The sequence below is a fragment of the Myotis daubentonii genome, chromosome 3, assembly GCF_963259705.1.
Source record: "Myotis daubentonii chromosome 3, mMyoDau2.1, whole genome shotgun sequence".
Lineage (NCBI taxonomy): Eukaryota > Metazoa > Chordata > Mammalia > Chiroptera > Vespertilionidae > Myotis > Myotis daubentonii.
In genome coordinates this window covers 209567540-209584883 of record NC_081842.1, presented here as the reverse complement: position 1 = coordinate 209584883, position 17344 = coordinate 209567540, and the positions used below count along the sequence as shown (strand labels likewise).

Here is a 17344-nt window from a genome sequence, read left to right as displayed (position 1 = left end):
GGGATGGAGGTGAGGATGGAGGTGGGGATGGGATATAGTTGGGAAGACTAAGAGTGAAGGAAGGCTGCAGAGGACAATCCTACAAAGCAGTGGGTTGTGGGGGAAAGAGTGCTGTTCGTAATCAAAGGAAGGGGAAGAAAGGAGGGAGGGGAGAGGCTGATAGTGACATGGGGGAGCATCCATCAGCAGCCGGGGGGCCCCAGGTGTCAGCAGCCCCCTGACTGCCAGCCCTCAGAGCCCTGCCAGGCGAGATGCTGAGCGACATGTTTCTAGGACACAGTGCCTGAGGACTACATTGACGGGCAGAGTGTGGGGAGCCCGGGCTGTCCATGCTGATATTAGCAGCCCTGCTGTGTCATCGTCCATACAACTGAAATCTGTTATTGTCTTATGAGCTTGATTAACTGTACATATTGCTAACACCTGCTCAGAAATATAACGAGGGATGGGAACACGGCTCCCAATCAGGGTCTGTGTGGGTGGCATGCGTGACTTGGGTGTAGATCTCCAGAATGGGGATGTGTGTGCACGCAGATGTGTGTGTGTGTGTGTGTGTGTGCATGTGTGTCTTGGGGGGGGGGGGCACACCAGTGCTGTGCAGAGAACCCTGGCCTGCATTTGTCACACCAGGAGCCAGTCCAGACTTGGCCATCGACTTACAGTGTGACCACAGGCGGATCTCTCCCTCTCTCTGACCTCAGTTTGCTGACCTGTAAATGGAAGGTCTGACCCAGCGCTGTGCACTAGAAATACAGTGCCAGCCACATCTGTGATTGTAAGCTTTCCAATAAGCGCACTGAGAAAAGCTGTAAAGGTGAAATTATTTTTAGTAATCTGTTTACCAAGTTCAACATAGCCCAGATGTTATTTCAACAGGTACCCAATATAAAATATTCATAACATATTTAACATTCTTTTTAAAACTGTCTTCAAAATTCCGTGCGTATTTTGCCCTTACAGCTCATATGAACTTGAAAAAGCCGCATCTGAGTGCTCAGGAGCCACACAGGGTGGGCGATGACTGTATTGAACAGGGCCAGGCCGGGGCATTCTCCGGTCTCCTCATCAAACTGTGGGTACCCCAAAGTGGGAGACCAGGTTTGTTCTCCCAGCCGATAGCAAGGAGCCCCCGAGAAAGCATGTTCATAAATAATATTGCGAATAAACGCAGCTGCCATGGGTTGAGTGCACCGTGAAAACGCTTGCAGGCACTACTTCGCTGAATCCTCACAGGTGCCCTGTGATTTCATTCTGTGGGTAAGGAAAGTGAGGTTCAGAGAGGTTAGGTAACATGCCCAGGGTCACGCAGCCGGGGAATGGTACCCTGGTCTCTGAACCCTGGGTAGTGAGTTTAGAGCTCACACTCTTAACCATTGCCCCAGACGACCTCCCTGTATTACAGATAATATGAGTTAACATTGCTGACCTGCCTGGCGGGCTTCCTGTGTGCCAGGCGTCTTGTCGGCATCATCTCAGGTACTCCTCAAAGCCATCCTACAAGGAAGGTTCTAGGCGCCTGCTTCCTGTTTGCTTCATAAAGCGAGGAAGGACGAATGGGTGATTTTGAAGGTGCCTGCCGCCTAGCTCTGGGCCTCTGGGAATCTTGGGGGGTGTACTTACACTTCACATATGCCATCAGGAGCGGTGCCAGAGCTCTATGCGACTCTACTTGGCATGGTCCCTTCATCTCTGGGGCAAACGAGTTAAGCAGAGCCACCCTCAGGAGCAGTTCTCAAGGGAGCCGGTTTTAAGGCATCCACGGAGTGGAGATGTGCCCGGGGAATGCGTGTTCCCGGCGGGGGGACAGGCGTACTTGGGGCTCGGGTGCCAGTGGGTCTGAGCTCCTCCCTTCTTCCCAAAGGTCTGGCAGCACAGCTTCGTGTCCGAGTTTAGGCTCTGGAGCTGGGGCCCTCGGGTTCAAATCCTGCTCCCTGAGCCCAGGCAGGTTGCTTCAGCTCTTTCGTTTTCTCATCTGTAAATGGGAATACATAACCTCACCTCCTAGACCAGTGGTTCTCAACCTGCTGGCCCTTTAAATACAGTTCCTCATGTTGTGACCCAACCATAAAATTATTTCCGTTGCTACTTCATAACTGTAATGAATCGTCATGTAAGTATCTGATATGCAGGATGGTCTTAGGCGACCCCTGTGAAAGGGTCGTTCGACCGCCAAAGGAGTCGCAACCCACAGGTTGAGAACTGCTGTGACCTAGACTAATGGTGAGGATTAAATGAATGAACACAGGCAAGGGCTCGGAAGGGCTTCCTGGCTCATAAGCCTGAGCCGCTCGCTGCGGGCGCTTGCTGTCGGATCCAGGTTTTCAGGGTAGTTCTAGAAACATTAGATTGTGGAATCTGCGACTCCTGGGTAATTGAAGTGTTCGGATGCGTTCTTCCCCCTCGGAGTTCCTACCCCACTTACCATCTGTTTCATCCCATCTTACACTTAATTACAATTCTCCGCCTATTGTTCTCCCGTTGTCTCCCGTTCCTCTGCTTCCCCCGCTGACAGCACACGGAGGCTGCCCGAATGAATGAATGAATGGCTCCTACCTGGCTCCCTTTCCCTAGACCTTAAAATAGAGTTGCCAGGCGGCTGTCGCCCCGCCTGCTGGTGAGCTCCTCCTCGCGGTGTCTGCTTCATCTCTGGGCGCCCACCTCGAGCACCTGGCACCACGCCCCGCACCTAGTAGGTGTCGGGAAATGTTTGTCGAATTTAATTAAACTTCACTGGGGTGGAAACCCCCAGCCGGAAGGAAAGGCCTCTTCGCTTCCTCGGCTCCCCCCGCAGCTCAGGACCGAGGCCGGATAAGCCGGAACCCACAGGCTTTCCCAAGCAAAGTTCTAAGAGGATGGCCTAGGGGCTGATTACAAGGGGTTGGGGAGGTAACAGGAGGAATCCCAGGATAGGGGATTCCTGCCACATGCTACGTAAGGCCTAGTTTATCTATTAGCTGGTTCTTCAGATACGGCTGCCAAGGATGCATCCCATTTCATAAACTGGGGAACTGAGGCACACAGTTGTTTTTTGTTTTGTTTTTAATACATTTTTTATTGATTTCAGAGAGGAAGGGAGAGGGAGAGGGAGAAACATCAATGATGAGGGAGAATCATTGATCAGCTGCCTCCTGCATGCCCCACACTGGGGATCGAGCCCACAATGAGGGCATATGCCCTGCCCAGGAATTGAACTGTGACCTCCAGGTTCATATGTATGTCCAAGCTCAACCATTGAGCCACACCGGGAGGGCCTGAGGCTCACTTGCCCGAGGACATGCAGGCGATGCTAACCTGGCTGGGACTTGGGCCCAGGTGTACCGCATGGCTCCATAAGCCCTCGTCCCCATCCCCACGGGGCCTGGAACCCTGGCTTTGGCAAAGCAACGAGTGGCAGCTGGTGAGGAGAGCTGGTGGCAGGCAGGACGAAGCACAACCAGCCAGCGTGCCCAGACAAAGCCTCCTGGCGCCCAGGGCCTGTCAGAGTCGGCCACTTCTTCCTACGGCCCGCCATGCGCGCAGCTATCTCTCCGGCCTAAGTTCAGTCTCTTCACAATGCAGCTCAGACCACGTCACTGCTCTTGTCAAAAACCCTCAGTGGCTCCCCACTGCTCTCAGAACCAAGAAGAACAGCTCAGCCCAGGGGTGTACTCGTCAACCCGCTCTCCGGCGGCTGGGGCAGGGGGAGGAGCACACCAGCAAAGAAGCCCTGATCCGTAGCTGTGGCTGATCCGCATGGCGTAGAGACGCCCTCGGTGGCCCGTTTCGAGCCGCCGTGTAACAACCGGCTCACAGAATCCCTGAGAATGCCACAGCGGGCTCTCCTGCGGCTGTGGGAACCTGAGCCAAGGAGCGTGACCCACCGTCAGCCTCCCCGGTCAGTGCCCAGCACATGCCCCCAGTTCTGGCACATTCCCCTGGTTCCTTGACCTGCCATCACCACGGCCTGCCTCCCATCCCTCCTGCTGCCCCCCTCCCCGCCACAACCTGCCGCAGGCTTTTGCACACACTGTTCCCGCCACCTGTCATGCTTGTCCCACACACGTTGCTTCCTCAGGTCACAGGGTAGCGTCACTTCCCCTGGTTTAGACAGTGCCCCTTTACGCTCTGTTCGCCTCCCGGCACCTGGTGCACTTACATGAATGATGTGACCCGTTGGCTCAGGCTCTTATCCGCCAGGCTGTGAGGGCCGTGGGCAGGGCCTCTCTGGACCCAGCAGGGACAACATTCTCACTGCGGTTGATGACAGTGGCAGCCTCTGGTGGGGCAGCATGTGCCCCCACCCCTGCCCAGCACTCAGCATGGGGCCTGGCCCCTCTTAGGTAGGTGGTGGATTCTTCCTGAACCTTCCACTAAGCCTTTTTCCTTTTGTGCTTCCCTTCTGGCAGCTCCTCCTACCTCCATCGACGTGGTGGCTGCGGACGCGCCAGCCCCCTTCAACCGCTACCAGGCCCAGAACTTCACGCTGGTCTGCATCGTGTCAGGAGGGAAGCCAGCGCCCATGGTGAGTGCCCCTGGGACCACCCTCCCCGGCTCGGTCAGCTGCCTGGTGACGGGGAGAGGGCGAGGCCCGCAAAGTCAATTCGGCCGCATCTGCCGTGGTCTGGCCCCGTCCACTCCGCTGACGGCCTCTCCTGCCCCCGGCCTCTCCGCACTGGGAACCCCGCTTCTGCTGGACCCTGGGATCCTCAAACTACACAGTGGGAGCAGTTTTTAGGGGACCCCAGCATCGTGCTCAACCCGGTTATTGGGCAGGATGCAGGCACATGAGGCCCAGAGAGGGGACGGGACATCTCAGAGTCACCCCTCAGAGCGGGGCAGTAGGCAGGTGGTCATATCAGAGCTGGGGTTCCAGCTCATGTCCTCCAGTCTCAGGTCCAGTGTGAAGGGAGGAAGGAGGAGAATGGAGGGAGGGAGGAGGGAGGGAGGACAGAGATGGGAGGAAAGACAAAGGAGGGAGGGGGGAAGGAGGGAAGGTAAGAGAGGGAGTCCCGGTGTGGGCCAGCTTCCTCCTGCAGCCACTCTAACTGCGCTGAGGGCTCGGTCCAGCCCCTGAGCCGTTGCCACGCCGATGCAGGGGCAGGGGTGGAGGGGAGCCGCCGCTGAGAGCGGGCTCCAGCCCAGCCTGGCGCATGCGCTGCATGGCCCTGAGCAGGAGGGTCTCCCCTCCGCTGCTCATTCCTGCCAGGAGGCTTAGAGGCTGGACCATGTGCACATTTTTCAGCTTTTTAAGGAGCAGTAGGACCGTTTGGTCTGAATGAAATGCACAGAAGCTCTGTGTATAGAACATTTAACAGTGAAGGGCCACGCCCCTGGACCGCTCCCTGAAGCGCCCTGGCCCTCAGGGTTCCACGCAGCCACACTGAGAACCTGCGGGCTGCGCCACCCCAAGGCCCTCCATGCGCACTGGCGGAGGACTTAGGGCTCAGCCCTGAGAGTTTCTTACATCACTAGGATCAGTGAGGGGTGGGTAGGAAGGGTGAGAGTTCAAGGTGGAGGCTAGGCATTCCAGACCCTGCCTATCTCACAGGCATCGTCCAGTGGGGTGACCGGGGGGCTCAGGCCAGCCTCACCCAGCTGCCCAGGACAGGGCAGTAAACAGGTGCAGAAAGATCCAAGACAGCGGGCAGGTGCACGCAGGCCCAGATAGGGCAGTGGGCAGGTGCAGAGAGGCACAGGTGGGGCAGTGGGCAGGTGCAGAGAGGCACAGGTGGGGCAGTGGGAAGGTGCAGAGAGGCACAGGTGGGGCAGTGGACAGGTGCAGAGAGGCACAGGTGGGGCAGCAGGCAGGTGCCCGTAGGCCTGGGTGGGGCAGTGAGCAGGTGCAGAGAGGCACAGGTGGGGCAGCAGGCAGGTGCACGCAGGCCTGGGCGGGGCAGTGGGCAGGTGCAGAGAGGCACAGGTGGGGCAGTGGACAGGTGCAGAGAGGCACAGGTGGGGCAGTGGACAGGTGCAGAGAGGCCCGGGCGGGGCAGTGGGCAGGTGCAGAGAGGCACAGGTGGGGCAGTGGGCAGGTGCCCGTAGGCCTGGGTGGGGCAGTGGGCAGGTGCAGAGAGGCACAGGTGGGGCAGCAGGCAGGTGCACGCAGGCCTGGGCGGGGCAGTGGGCAGGTGCATGCAGGCCCAGGTGGGGCAGTGGGCAGGTGCATGCAGGCCCAGGTGGGGCAGTGGGCAGGTGCAGAGAGGCACAGGTGGGGCAGCAGGCAGGTGCACGCAGGCCTGGGCGGGGCAGTGGGCAGGTGCAGAGAGGCACAGGTGGGGCAGTGGACAGGTGCAGAGAGGCACAGGTGGGGCAGTGGACAGGTGCAGAGAGGCCCGGGCGGGGCAGTGGGCAGGTGCAGAGAGGCACAGGTGGGGCAGTGGGCAGGTGCCCGTAGGCCTGGGTGGGGCAGTGGGCAGGTGCAGAGAGGCACAGGTGGGGCAGTAAATAGGTGGGCAGAGATGAGCCTTTGGTGAGGCCCATGCTCTCCACTCACACCTGTATCCCGAGGGGACAGCTAAATAGGCACCTTCAGAGCCAGCACTGGTGGGAGCAGGACATGCCCCGCGTGTCCCCTGTGGAGCCCATAAAGAGGTCTGGCCTCCCTGAAATCAAGCAAGGTGGTCTTTTTCTCACTTTTCCAGAGGGCCGGAAGGAAGTTTCCTCGCGGCACTGCGGCTGTGGGAACACCCCTCCCCCAGCCTGCCTGCTCCTGCCATTTAAGACACGGCACTAAAACATTCCAATATATATAGTAAAAAGCACATATACACATATTCCTCATCTTACGTTTGCCTGGAAGGTCAGAATTTGAAAGAATTCTTTGATATAAATAACAAATGTGCTTCTGAAGCACTTTTCAAAAAAAAGAAAGAAAGAAAGAAAAAACCCAAATCAGCCTATTATGTGCATAGGAGATTCTTCGTTGGAGCTATAAACTCTGACAGATTCTCTGCGCTGCACATTCCACTTCCTCCCCCTCCTCCCCCTCCCCCTGCCTCTCCTCAGGCATCCTCCTCCCCTCCCCTCCTCCCTCCCTCCACCTTCCTCCTCTTCCCCCTCACCTGCACCAGCATCCTGAAAGCTGCTTCCGTCCCTCCGCACTCCCTGTCTCCCTCTATTTATTTATCTGATTTATTAAAAATACACCCAATCCCGCAGGCCCCTGGGCACCTGTACGGAAATAAAAAGACAGCAAATTAAATTAAATGCCGCCTCTCAAAACTTAAATTCCTCGCTAGCAGAGAAAGCAAGGAGACGGTCCCTTTCGCCTCCTCCCCCGCACCTAGCTCCCTCCCCCACACACACCTGCTCTCTCCTCCTCCCAAACCTGCAAAGGGACCACGCGCACAGAGCTCCTTTCCTCATCCTGCCCACGTCTCGTTTCCTCTCCGCACCCTCCACCTGCTCTCCCATCCACTTGCTCTCGCCAGCTGGGCACAGATCACCCCTTGGTGGCTGCCCGACTGTCCAGGGCCCTTCTGTCCGCTCCCTGCTTCTAGGCATCCCACACCCCATGAAGTAGGGAAACTGTGGCTGGGAGGTGGTAAAGATGGGCACAGCCCCTGGCCCCTGGACCTGCCCATCCTCTTGAACCAGCCGACTCCATCTCGGATGCTGGAGGGACATGAACCAGGAGGTCCACCGGGAAGGCTGCCAGGAGGAGGAGGCTCCAGAAGGACCCGCCTCCTGCGGCCACACCCTCTGAGAGCCCAGTGGGAGGTCGAGGTCATCCGCACAAAACCTTTTCCTGTACCTTCCTTGTCATTTCAGGTTTATTTCAAAAGAGATGGGGAAGTGATCGATGCGGTGCCGCTGGCAGAGCCGCCGGCGGGCTCTGGCCCCCTCCAGGACAGCAGGCCCTTCCGCAGCCTCCTGCACCGAGACCTGGATGACACCAAGGTGCAGAGGTCACTGTCCCTGATGGACACTGAGAACCGGGGTGGGCGTCCCTACACGGAGCGCCCCTCCCTCGGCCTGACCCCAGACCCCAGCATCCTCCTCCAGCCGACCACCGAGAACATCCCCGAGACGGTGGTGAGCCGCGAGTTCCCCCGCTGGGTCCACAGCTCCGAGCCCGTCTACTTCCTGCGCCACAGCCACACCCCGGGCAGCGACGGCACCGTGGAGGTGCGGGCCCTGCTCACCTGGACACTCAACCCGCAGATCGACAACGAAGCCCTCTTCAGCTGTGAGGTCAAGCACCCAGCGCTGTCGATGCCCATGCAGGCAGAGGTCACGCTGGGTAAGGCGTGGGCGCCCTTCTGCAGGCCCCTGCAGGGCGGGGGTTGGGAAGCCTTGGAGTAGCGCCCTGGGAGGCTGGTCGTCATGGAGACAGGGAGGCGGTGGAGCAAACTGCTGTCAGGGTCAGGCACGGAGGGCAGGGTCTGCGTTCCTAAGGGGCTTTGCTGAGCTGGATCGGAGAGCATGGGAGATCCCAGGGACGCCCGCGGAGATCGCTGGGTAAGGTCAGGACACGAGAGGCCACGGGAGTTCGGACCATCAGGACCGAGAATATGCATCAGTGTTAGAAAGCACGGAAGGCTTTTGCCCTGGACGGACGGTGTGGCTTAGTTGGTTGAGCATCATCCCTTGCACCGAGGTCGCCGGTTTGATTCCCAGTCCGGCCTCGTGCCCCGGCTGCCACTTCGGTCCCCGGTCGGGGTTCATGCAAGAGGCAACCGATCCACATGGATGTCTCTCTCTCTCTCCCTCTCTCTTCCTCTCTCTCTAAAATCAATAAAAACTTTTTTAAACCCATGGGAGGTTTTCAAGGTTGAAAATGGACCGTGGGAAGCAGAGGGAGGTTTGCTGGGTGAGTGAACACAGGGCCGGGACGTCCCAGGGACAGCGGCTGAGTCGGGTCACAGGAAGGTCAGGGACGGTTTTCCCATCACAGCTGGGGACACAAGAGGCGACTGAGGTTTTCTGTGTGAAATGAAAGACCCATTGGCTCAGGGGACAGAGGTTTCTGCTGGAATGGAAGGCTCATTACCTGAGGGGTAGTTACCAGGTAAGGGTCATGAGCATGGCAGGCCAGAGGCCGGGGGATCGGGGTCCCTTCCTTCGGGGGCCCGTGTGCCCAGGCCCAAGCCTGAGGGGAGGAGATGGGCCTTTAGGAAACAGGGCCCTGAGGAATCTGGCCTGGAAGGGGAAAGTGTCTGCCCTGACCTTTAGGGGTTCAGGCCTCTCCTGATGTGGGCGCTCTTCCCCGCCCTCTGCTGGCCGCAGCCCGACAGTGCGGCCCCCGCAGGACAAAGAGAGCGGACAGAGTAGCCCAGGGCCGCACTGCCCGCCCCATGCAGCGCTTCCCACCTGCGGACCCGACCTACAGAGTGTTAGCAAAGAAGGCGGAAAGTGACTTGAGCCCCCTAAGCTTGCGTTTCCCTGGGACGATCTCGAAAGGTCGTGCAGTTCAATGAGATCTTGCACAAGGTGTGAACACAGGGCCAGGTGCTCTGTGCCCTGACAGATCTCGGCCCTCAGACCTCTGCCTCCTGATTTTCCCAACATCCAGGGTGCGGGGTGGACACTGGTCATTATCATTGTTCCCAGTTGCACTGGGGGAATGCCAGGTGGTGTGACTGGGCCGGGACACACAGAATAGACCAGAACTTGCTCTCCGCCTCCCGGGCCAGGACCCGCCTCACTCCTATGGGTGCCGCCTCAGAAACCAACCGCAGGCCTTATCTGCCCTTCCCCGCCTCAAAGCAGGCCCAGCTCTTCCCAATGAGGCTCCGTTCGCCCCCTGGGGCACCTCAGATGTCTTGCTTGTGATTTAATTAACAGTCCTTTGGTCTCCTTCTCAGAGAAGGAAGTTGGCAGGGCCTGGGAGACCACCCACATGGCCCGCTGCTCTGATTTCCCTCAGAGCATCTGAGTGGGAAGGAGAGGGTAGACTAGGCGAGCAGGCAGGGGCGGGGTGGGGTGGGGGAGGTCCCAGGCCAGCCCAGGACCCGGGACAGAGCTTTCGCCTCCAACAACTCGGTGAGGTGTTCACAGAGAGTGGCCCTGGCCTGCCACTCTGATCAGAACACTGTGGCCCAGGAAGCTACCGGATCTGTCCCCAGCTCCCACCCTCCTCACCCCCTGACCCTCTGCCTCAGTGCCACCCCCTGGCTGTTCCCTCCTCCTGGAACCTTCCCGTCCCAGCGGAAATGTCACCTCCTTGGAAGAGACACTGACCACTCCCCTCCCTTAGCGGGATTCTGTTCATAACGCCACACACCCTGGTCATTTCTTGTCTGTGTACTTGTTTGCAACTAAGTCATAAGCTCAAGTCAGCAGGTACTTGGTTTGTTCACCGCTGTGCCTAGCCCTGCCCCACAGCCTGGCACCGGGTTGGCTCGATAATCACTTGTTGAAAGAATGAGTGAGTGAGTGAGTGAGTGAGTGAGTGACTCTGGGGCAGAGTCCTGCCCTGAAAGTGAGGAAATGTGGAAAGCTGGCTGTGTGACCCCTTTGTTACCCGTGGGCCTCGGTTTCCCCATCTGAAACCTGAGGGGACAGATCCCAGTGGCTCGTCCATCCTGATGTTGTCTGTCCACAGGACAGCGGTGACCTGGGGCATCTGTCTCCCACACTCAGAGGTGCACGGGGGCTTTAGAGAAGTGACACAAGGGCGTAAGGACAGGGAGGACAGAGAGCCAGGATCCCCCACACCTTGTCCACTGGGGCAGAGACCGTGTTCTGTGCACCGTTGGATCCCCAGCTCCCAGCCAGGGTCTGACTCCTCGCAGGGGCTCGGGGAATGTGTGCAAATGAACGCGGGCAGACTTGAACAGATGAATGAATGAATGAATGAATGATGAGCATCCTGGAACTGGACTAGAACTGGACTGGCTCTTTCTCCTCCATTTTCCTGCCCCTGCTTTCCTTGCCCAGTCTCCCCCACTCCACACACACACACACACACACACACACACACACACACCTCTGACCTGGCCTTCCTCTCCCTACAGTTGCCCCTAAAGGACCCAAAATTGTGATGACGCCCAGCAGAGCCCGGGTCGGGGACACAGTGAGGATTCTGGTCCATGGATTCCAGGTCAGCCTCTCTCTGAGCTCCTGGGAGGGTGTGGGAAGTGGGAGGGGCCCCAGCCAGGCACTGGGCTCTGAGACCCTCCCCGCCACCTCCAGCCCAGCCGGTGGGCCTCCGTCTGCTAATCTGTCTGCTAATTCGATGAGAATGGGCAAGAGGTTCCTGTGTTTTTGCTTACCCATCTAGAACCCGGGGTAGACATGCCTCATGCACTTGACCTTCTCTCCAGCCCTAAGTCCTTTTCTGCCTGGTGTGGCAGGAAGCCCCTCCTAACCCGCCCGATCAGCATGTGTCCCCAGGCCTGGCCGGCCGTGGCTCTGAGCCCTTGCTGCTCTGGCAGAATGGCTCCTCCTGTGACCAGACTTTCCCCTGCTCTGGCCAACAGAACGAGGTCTTCCCAGAGCCCCTGTTCACATGGACGCGGGTCGGGAGCCGCCTCCTGGATGGCAGCACCGAGTTCGACGGGAGGGAGCTGGTGCTGGAGCGGGTTCCCGCCGAGCTCAATGGCTCCATGTACCGCTGCACAGCCCAGAACCCGCTGGGCTCCACCGACACGCACATCCGGCTCATCGTGTTCGGTAGGCTGCGCCCAGCTGGGGAGCAGGAGGACCACCAGGGCTCTGGCTGACACTGTCCAAGGAGGGGGGGACAGAAAGGGCCTGAGAGGGTGCCCCACAGGAAGGCACTGGGGTTACAACCAGAGGTCTGTGGGTTCAAACCCCAGGTCCACCACTTAGCAGCTGGGCAAACTTGGGCAAATGGCATAACCTCCCTCAGTTTCTCCATCTGTACAATGGGGCTGCCACCTCCAGCCCACAGGGGCGTGTCCGCACCAAGACAGCACGTGAAACCACACGGCAGGTGTGGGACAGAGGGGCGCTCCTTTACTCCGCTCCGAAGCCATCCACTCTCTGGTTCTCTTTCTGTTCGTTCCCACAGAAAACCCAAATATTCCAAGAGGAACGGAGGACTCCAATGGTAAGTCTCCACTCAGCTCCTTGCTGGAAAGTGTGATTTTCAAGGCTGGAAGCTCTGGTCCCCAAACCTCCCATTGCCTACCCCTGCCCTGCCCGCCTCAAGCCTTGGCAGGAGACTGGCCTCTAGTTCACAGAGTCTGGTCAGAGGTGGTCAGGAGTGGGCCCTGAGGCAATAAAGGGGACTCGGCACCCCAAAGTAGTGGCAGGGAATTCCAGCAACTAAGTGTGTCCCCAACACCATCCACAGCAAGCAACTCCAGTTTTTTTTAAATCCTCACCTGAGGGCATTTTTCCCATTGATTCTCTAGAGCAGTGGTTCTCAACCTTCCTAATGCCGCGACCCTTTAATACAGTTCCTCATGTTGTGGTGACCCCCAACCATAAAATTATTTTCGTTGCTACTTCATAACTGTAATTTTGCTACTGTTATGAATCATAATGTAAATATCTGATATGCAGGATGTATTTTCATTGTTACAATTTGAACATAATTAAAGCATAGTGATTAATCACAAAAACAATATGTAATTATATATGTGTTTTCCGGTGGTCTTAGGCGACCCCTGTGAAAGGTTTGTTCGACCCCCAAAAGGGTCGTGACCCACAGGTTGAGAACCGCTGCTCTAGCGAGAGTGGGAGGGAGGGAGAAGAGGGGGAGAGAGAGAGAGAAACATTGCCATGAGAGAGACACATCGATTGTTTGCCTCCTGCTCACACCCCGACCAGAGCCAGGGATCGAACCTGCAACTGAGGTACATGCCCTGAGCCGGGAATCGAACCAGTGACCCTTCGGTCCACTGGCTGACACTCTAACCACTGAGCAAACTGGCCAGGGCAGCACCTCCAGTGTTTTTAGCTCAACTTCCTGATCCCAGGGACACATGTCCAGCCTGGACAATGGGGCTGTGCCTGGGACCCGGGACCACTCCGGAGGGTAGTTGGGAGCACGGACAGCTGGCTCTGCTGGGGCGCTTCAGACTGCCCTCCCAGGATTCCCCCAATCTGGGCACCACCCCAAGGGACCCAGGCACTGCTCCCAGGCCACCAGCCCTCCTGTCCCCACACTGGGCCCATCTCACAATTCATAATGGAGGCCCCCAGTCCTGGTCCCCACTGGAGGGTCCTGATGGCCACCAGGGAGCCTGCCCTCAGCCCAGCAGGCCCAGGGCAATGAAGGGGTCACGTCAGGTGGGACAGGTGGCCGAGCTGGGCTCAGATGCAGTGCCTCCTGAGGCTGAAGTCCTGACGCTGCTCCCCTGTGAGGCTCCGTGTCCCCAGGCCCCATCAGAGAGCATGGCGGTGGGTCCGCGGGCTCTGACCTGCTCCCTGCGCCGGCACAGGTTCCGCCTCTGGCCCTGCTGGTGTCCGGCTCACCCTGGTGCTCGCCCTGACAGTGGTCCTGGAGCTGACGTGAAGCTCGGCCCGGCTCCCGCCACTCCACCCGGCACGGACGCCTCTGCGATCGCTTTTCATTTCTTTTCTAAACTATTTCCAGTCTTGTTCTTAGTCTCTTTCTGTCTGTGTCTTGGCTTCTTCAGTCGGTTTGATTAAAACAAACAGAACGATTTTCCCCACCTGGGTCTGTGGCTCTGTGTTCTTCATTCGTTCTATCGCGGCAATGGGTGCCTCCTGGCCTCCAGCATCGAGACAGGCACGGGGTGGAGGGAGGTGACGAAGGGGACGGAGCATGCTCCTCCCTGGGTGAGGGGCGGAGATGCAGCTCCGTCTCATGCATATCCTAACAGCCAGGAGTGGGGAGTAGCCAGAGACGTTCAGGAAATTAAAGGTTCCTCAGGGCCAGGTATAATGCTCAGCTGTTGCCACAATAATGCTGCATAACAAACTGATCCACATCTCAGTGGCCTGCGACAACAAGCATTTATGATTATGTTCCTATTCAGGATGAAGTGGTAAGGCTGATCCAGTCTGGGCTCAGTGGGCCCCTCTGCTTCAGGTGATGAGTAGAATATTCTCACTTCCTGTTGTTCCTAAATTGCTGACTAGCCTCCAGGCTGTGGGTTGGGCTCAGGTCTCCTCCACGGGTGTTTGCTCTGGGGCTCAGGCTAAAGGTGCAGTGGCTATCTGACATTTGGCCATTCCATGGTAGATCGCCAACGCTGGAGGAGAAAAACAAACCATGCAGCCACCATGAAAGCATCTGCCTGTCATGTCCATGACCACTCCTTTAGCCAAAGCAAGTCACATGGCCAAGGCAAACGTCAATCAATCAAGGTCACATGTAAGTCAGGGTCAGAGGTTCCGGAACTTTCTAATCGATCACCAGAAGAGTCCCCATGCCACTCAGTGACTAGCTCTGGGGAGAAGAATGCATCATTGGCAGGGGTGGGTTGGCCTCTCGGAGCTGTGGCCCAGACTTGAGAGTCACCAAGGAGAACCCATGAAACACTGTACTAATGTCTGGAAGGGAGAGGCTAGCCTCCAAGAACACATCAACCCCAGAGTCTTACTGCATCCGCACAAGGAAAAGTTATCTGTGGCTATGGAAAGCCCAAGGCAGATTGGAGAGTCCTCTTTTACCTATGGCTACACCAGCTGGAACATGTGGCTTCTAGAATCTTCTCCAGGGGCAGAGGAGAAGGGGGCTACAGGGTCAGTGCAGTGTGCAGAATAACGGTTCCCCCAAAATGATGTCCATGTCTTAATCCCCAGAATCTGTGAGCATGTTACCTTACGTGGCAAAATGATGTGATTCATTTCAGGGTTTTGAGATGGGGAGATTGCTCTGGGTCATCCAATTAAACCCAGTGTCATCACAAGGGGCCTTATAAGATGGCAGAGAGAAGTCACGAGAGGGAACTGTGACAGCAGAAGCAACAGATTGACAGGGGTGGTGCGAGGAGGGGCTGCGAGCCAGGGCAGGCAGGCCGCCTCTAGAAGCTGACAGAGGCAGGGAAATGAATCTCCCCTGGAGCCACCAGGAGGAACTGGCCCTGCCAACGCCTTGCTCCATAGTCACCTCCAGGACTCCAAGGAGATACATTTGCATTGTTTTCAGCCACTGAGCTTGTGGCAATTCCTTACAGCAGCAAAGGAAACTCATAGGATGTTTTTAAGTGCCAAGCCGAGTGGTGACATAGATCACCTCTGCCTGCATCCCATGACCAGAGTAGTCACATGGCCCCAACCTAGCTGCAAAGGAGGCTGGAAAATGCAGTCTTCCTGTGTACCGGGTGAGCACAGTGCATCGGGCCTGCCAAGGAGAGGCACAGGCCGGAGGAGCCGGAGGAGCCGGAGGAGCCGGAGGAGGGGGTGCTGGGAGGAAGGCCCTCACCTGGCTCTGCTGCCTCAGAGTGCCCCGGGCCTCTCCCTTCCCAGCCAGGAGACACATGACCTCACTGAGCCCTTTGTGCCTCTCCCAGTCCATGCACATGTCCCAGGAATTGGGACCCCTGCCTACAGAACCTCCAAGCCCCCGACACACCAGGCTGGGAGCTGAGCAGTGGCTCTGTCCTCTTGTTGCCATCACTGCCCCTTGGCCTCTGCCCAAGGCAGGACCTGGATGACCCATTCAATTAACGTCCACCTTGACGCCCACATCTCTGACTCCATAACTTTCCCCCGGAATTCCAGACTCGATGTCCAACTTCCTACTGCTTGCCCCTCTCCCATTGCATTTCCAACTTCATGTGGCTGAAACCCAACTTCTGACTTTTCCCTTGCAAAACATGGTGCTTCCCCTTTTCAGGAAATGGTGCCACCATCAACCCAGCTGCCCAGGTCCAACATTTAGCTGTTCTCTTCTATTCATCTCTTTCCTTCACCCCTCCACAGCCAATCAAATAGCTTGCTGACTTTGCTCTCAAAGGTCATCCTGAATTCACTGGCTTCTCTCCTTGTCCACTGCCACCACCCTACACAAAGCTACCTGTTCCCTAGAAACTGCCTCCGCCTCCTGTTTGGTCTTCAGATTGCCTTCTTGCCCCCGCCCCCAATGATCTGGTCCCCCACGGCGGCCAAAGAGATGCTTCTCAACATAAGTCATCCCACGGTGCCCTCCAACTCAGAACCGAACCCTCCAATGGTTTCCCACCTGCCATAGATTCAGTGTCTGTGTTCTCCCCAAATCCACACGCTGAAACCTAACCCCCAATGTCATGATATTAGAAGATGCGGAGGTCACGAGGGTGGAGCCCTCATGAATGGGATTAGTGCCCTTATAAAAGAGGCCCCAGAGAGCTTCCTTGCCCCTTCCACCACGTGAGGACACAGCAAGAAGTTGGCAACCTGGGAGAACCGGACCATGTTGGCACCCAGATCTGGGACTTCCTGCCTCCAGAACTATGAGAAATAAATTCCTGTTGTTTTGAAGCCACCAAGTCTGTGGTATTTTGGTATAGCAGCCCAACCAACTAAGACACGGAAATAAATCCAAACCCCTTATAAGTGGTTTGTCTTATTCACATTCTCCTGGTCTCTCTCCCACCCCCCCCCCCATTTCATTCACACACATCTTCCCATTCCTCAGACTCTTCCTGCCTCAGGACCTTTGCTCTGCCTGTTTCGAGTGCTTAGAATTCTCTATTCTCTCTATTTTCTTCCCCTTGGCTTTTGCAGGGCTGACTCCTCCTTTCCATTTATGTATCAGCTTAACTATCCCCTCCTCAGAGGGACCTGCCTGACCACCACGCCCCTCTCCCCATCACGCCATCCTAATGCCATTCTCTGCAGAGAACACGTCACTATCAGATATTTTTCCTATAATTTATTGCCAGTCTCTTCCTTCCCCTTGGCCAGCATGTCAGCCTGTGAGTGTGGGGCCCCATCTGCATCCTCCACTTTTGTGTCTTCGCTCTTAGACCAGAACCGGGCACGTGGCAGGTGCTCAACAACCATTTATTAAATGAATGAGTCAGTGAGTGGGCACCTCCCAACGAATGCTAAGGGCCAGGCTCTGTCCCAGGCATCCAGGCTGCAGGGGTGAGTAGGAGGTGCGCTTCACCCTGAAGGAGCTCACAGCCCAGTGAGGGGAGGACATTTACCCCACCGACCGAGGAACTGCAAACCGACGGAGGAACTGCAAACTGCCACGGGCGCTCAGCACAGAGCCTCCCCGGTGCTCTAGGGATCCATTCCTCTGGGTAGGGGTGCAACGGGGAGCTCAGAGGAGACCACAGAGAACACGTGACATGTGAGCAGAACTTTGAAAGAAAACGGAGTCTGACCAGGCAGAGGAGGGAGGAGAATATTCTAGACAGAGAGAACACCAGCAAAAGCCTAGAGGCCGGACAATTTAGTATACATTTAGGGGAAAGACAAGTTGTTACATCAGTGCTTCTGACAGCACATAAATTTACTCAACAAATATTTATTAACTACTCACCATGGGCCA

The 17344-nt window shown here is 57.0% G+C and overlaps 1 protein-coding gene across 2 annotated transcripts in view; it reads left to right on the top strand.

The window, feature by feature from the left end:
- IGSF21 (immunoglobin superfamily member 21) overlaps nt 1–13568 on the top strand; it is a 212655-nt gene extending 199087 nt beyond the window's left edge. For both annotated transcript variants that reach the window (XM_059691028.1, XM_059691029.1), the window contains 6 exons: nt 4386–4501; nt 7750–8221; nt 10938–11023; nt 11403–11595; nt 11957–11995; nt 13335–13568. In XM_059691028.1, coding sequence (XP_059547011.1) covers nt 4386–4501; nt 7750–8221; nt 10938–11023; nt 11403–11595; nt 11957–11995; nt 13335–13408 — 980 coding nt within the window. In that variant the 3' untranslated portion in view covers nt 13409–13568. The remainder of the gene's footprint in view (nt 1–4385; nt 4502–7749; nt 8222–10937; nt 11024–11402; nt 11596–11956; nt 11996–13334) is intronic.
- The last annotated feature ends 3776 nt before the right edge of the window (nt 13569–17344 follow it).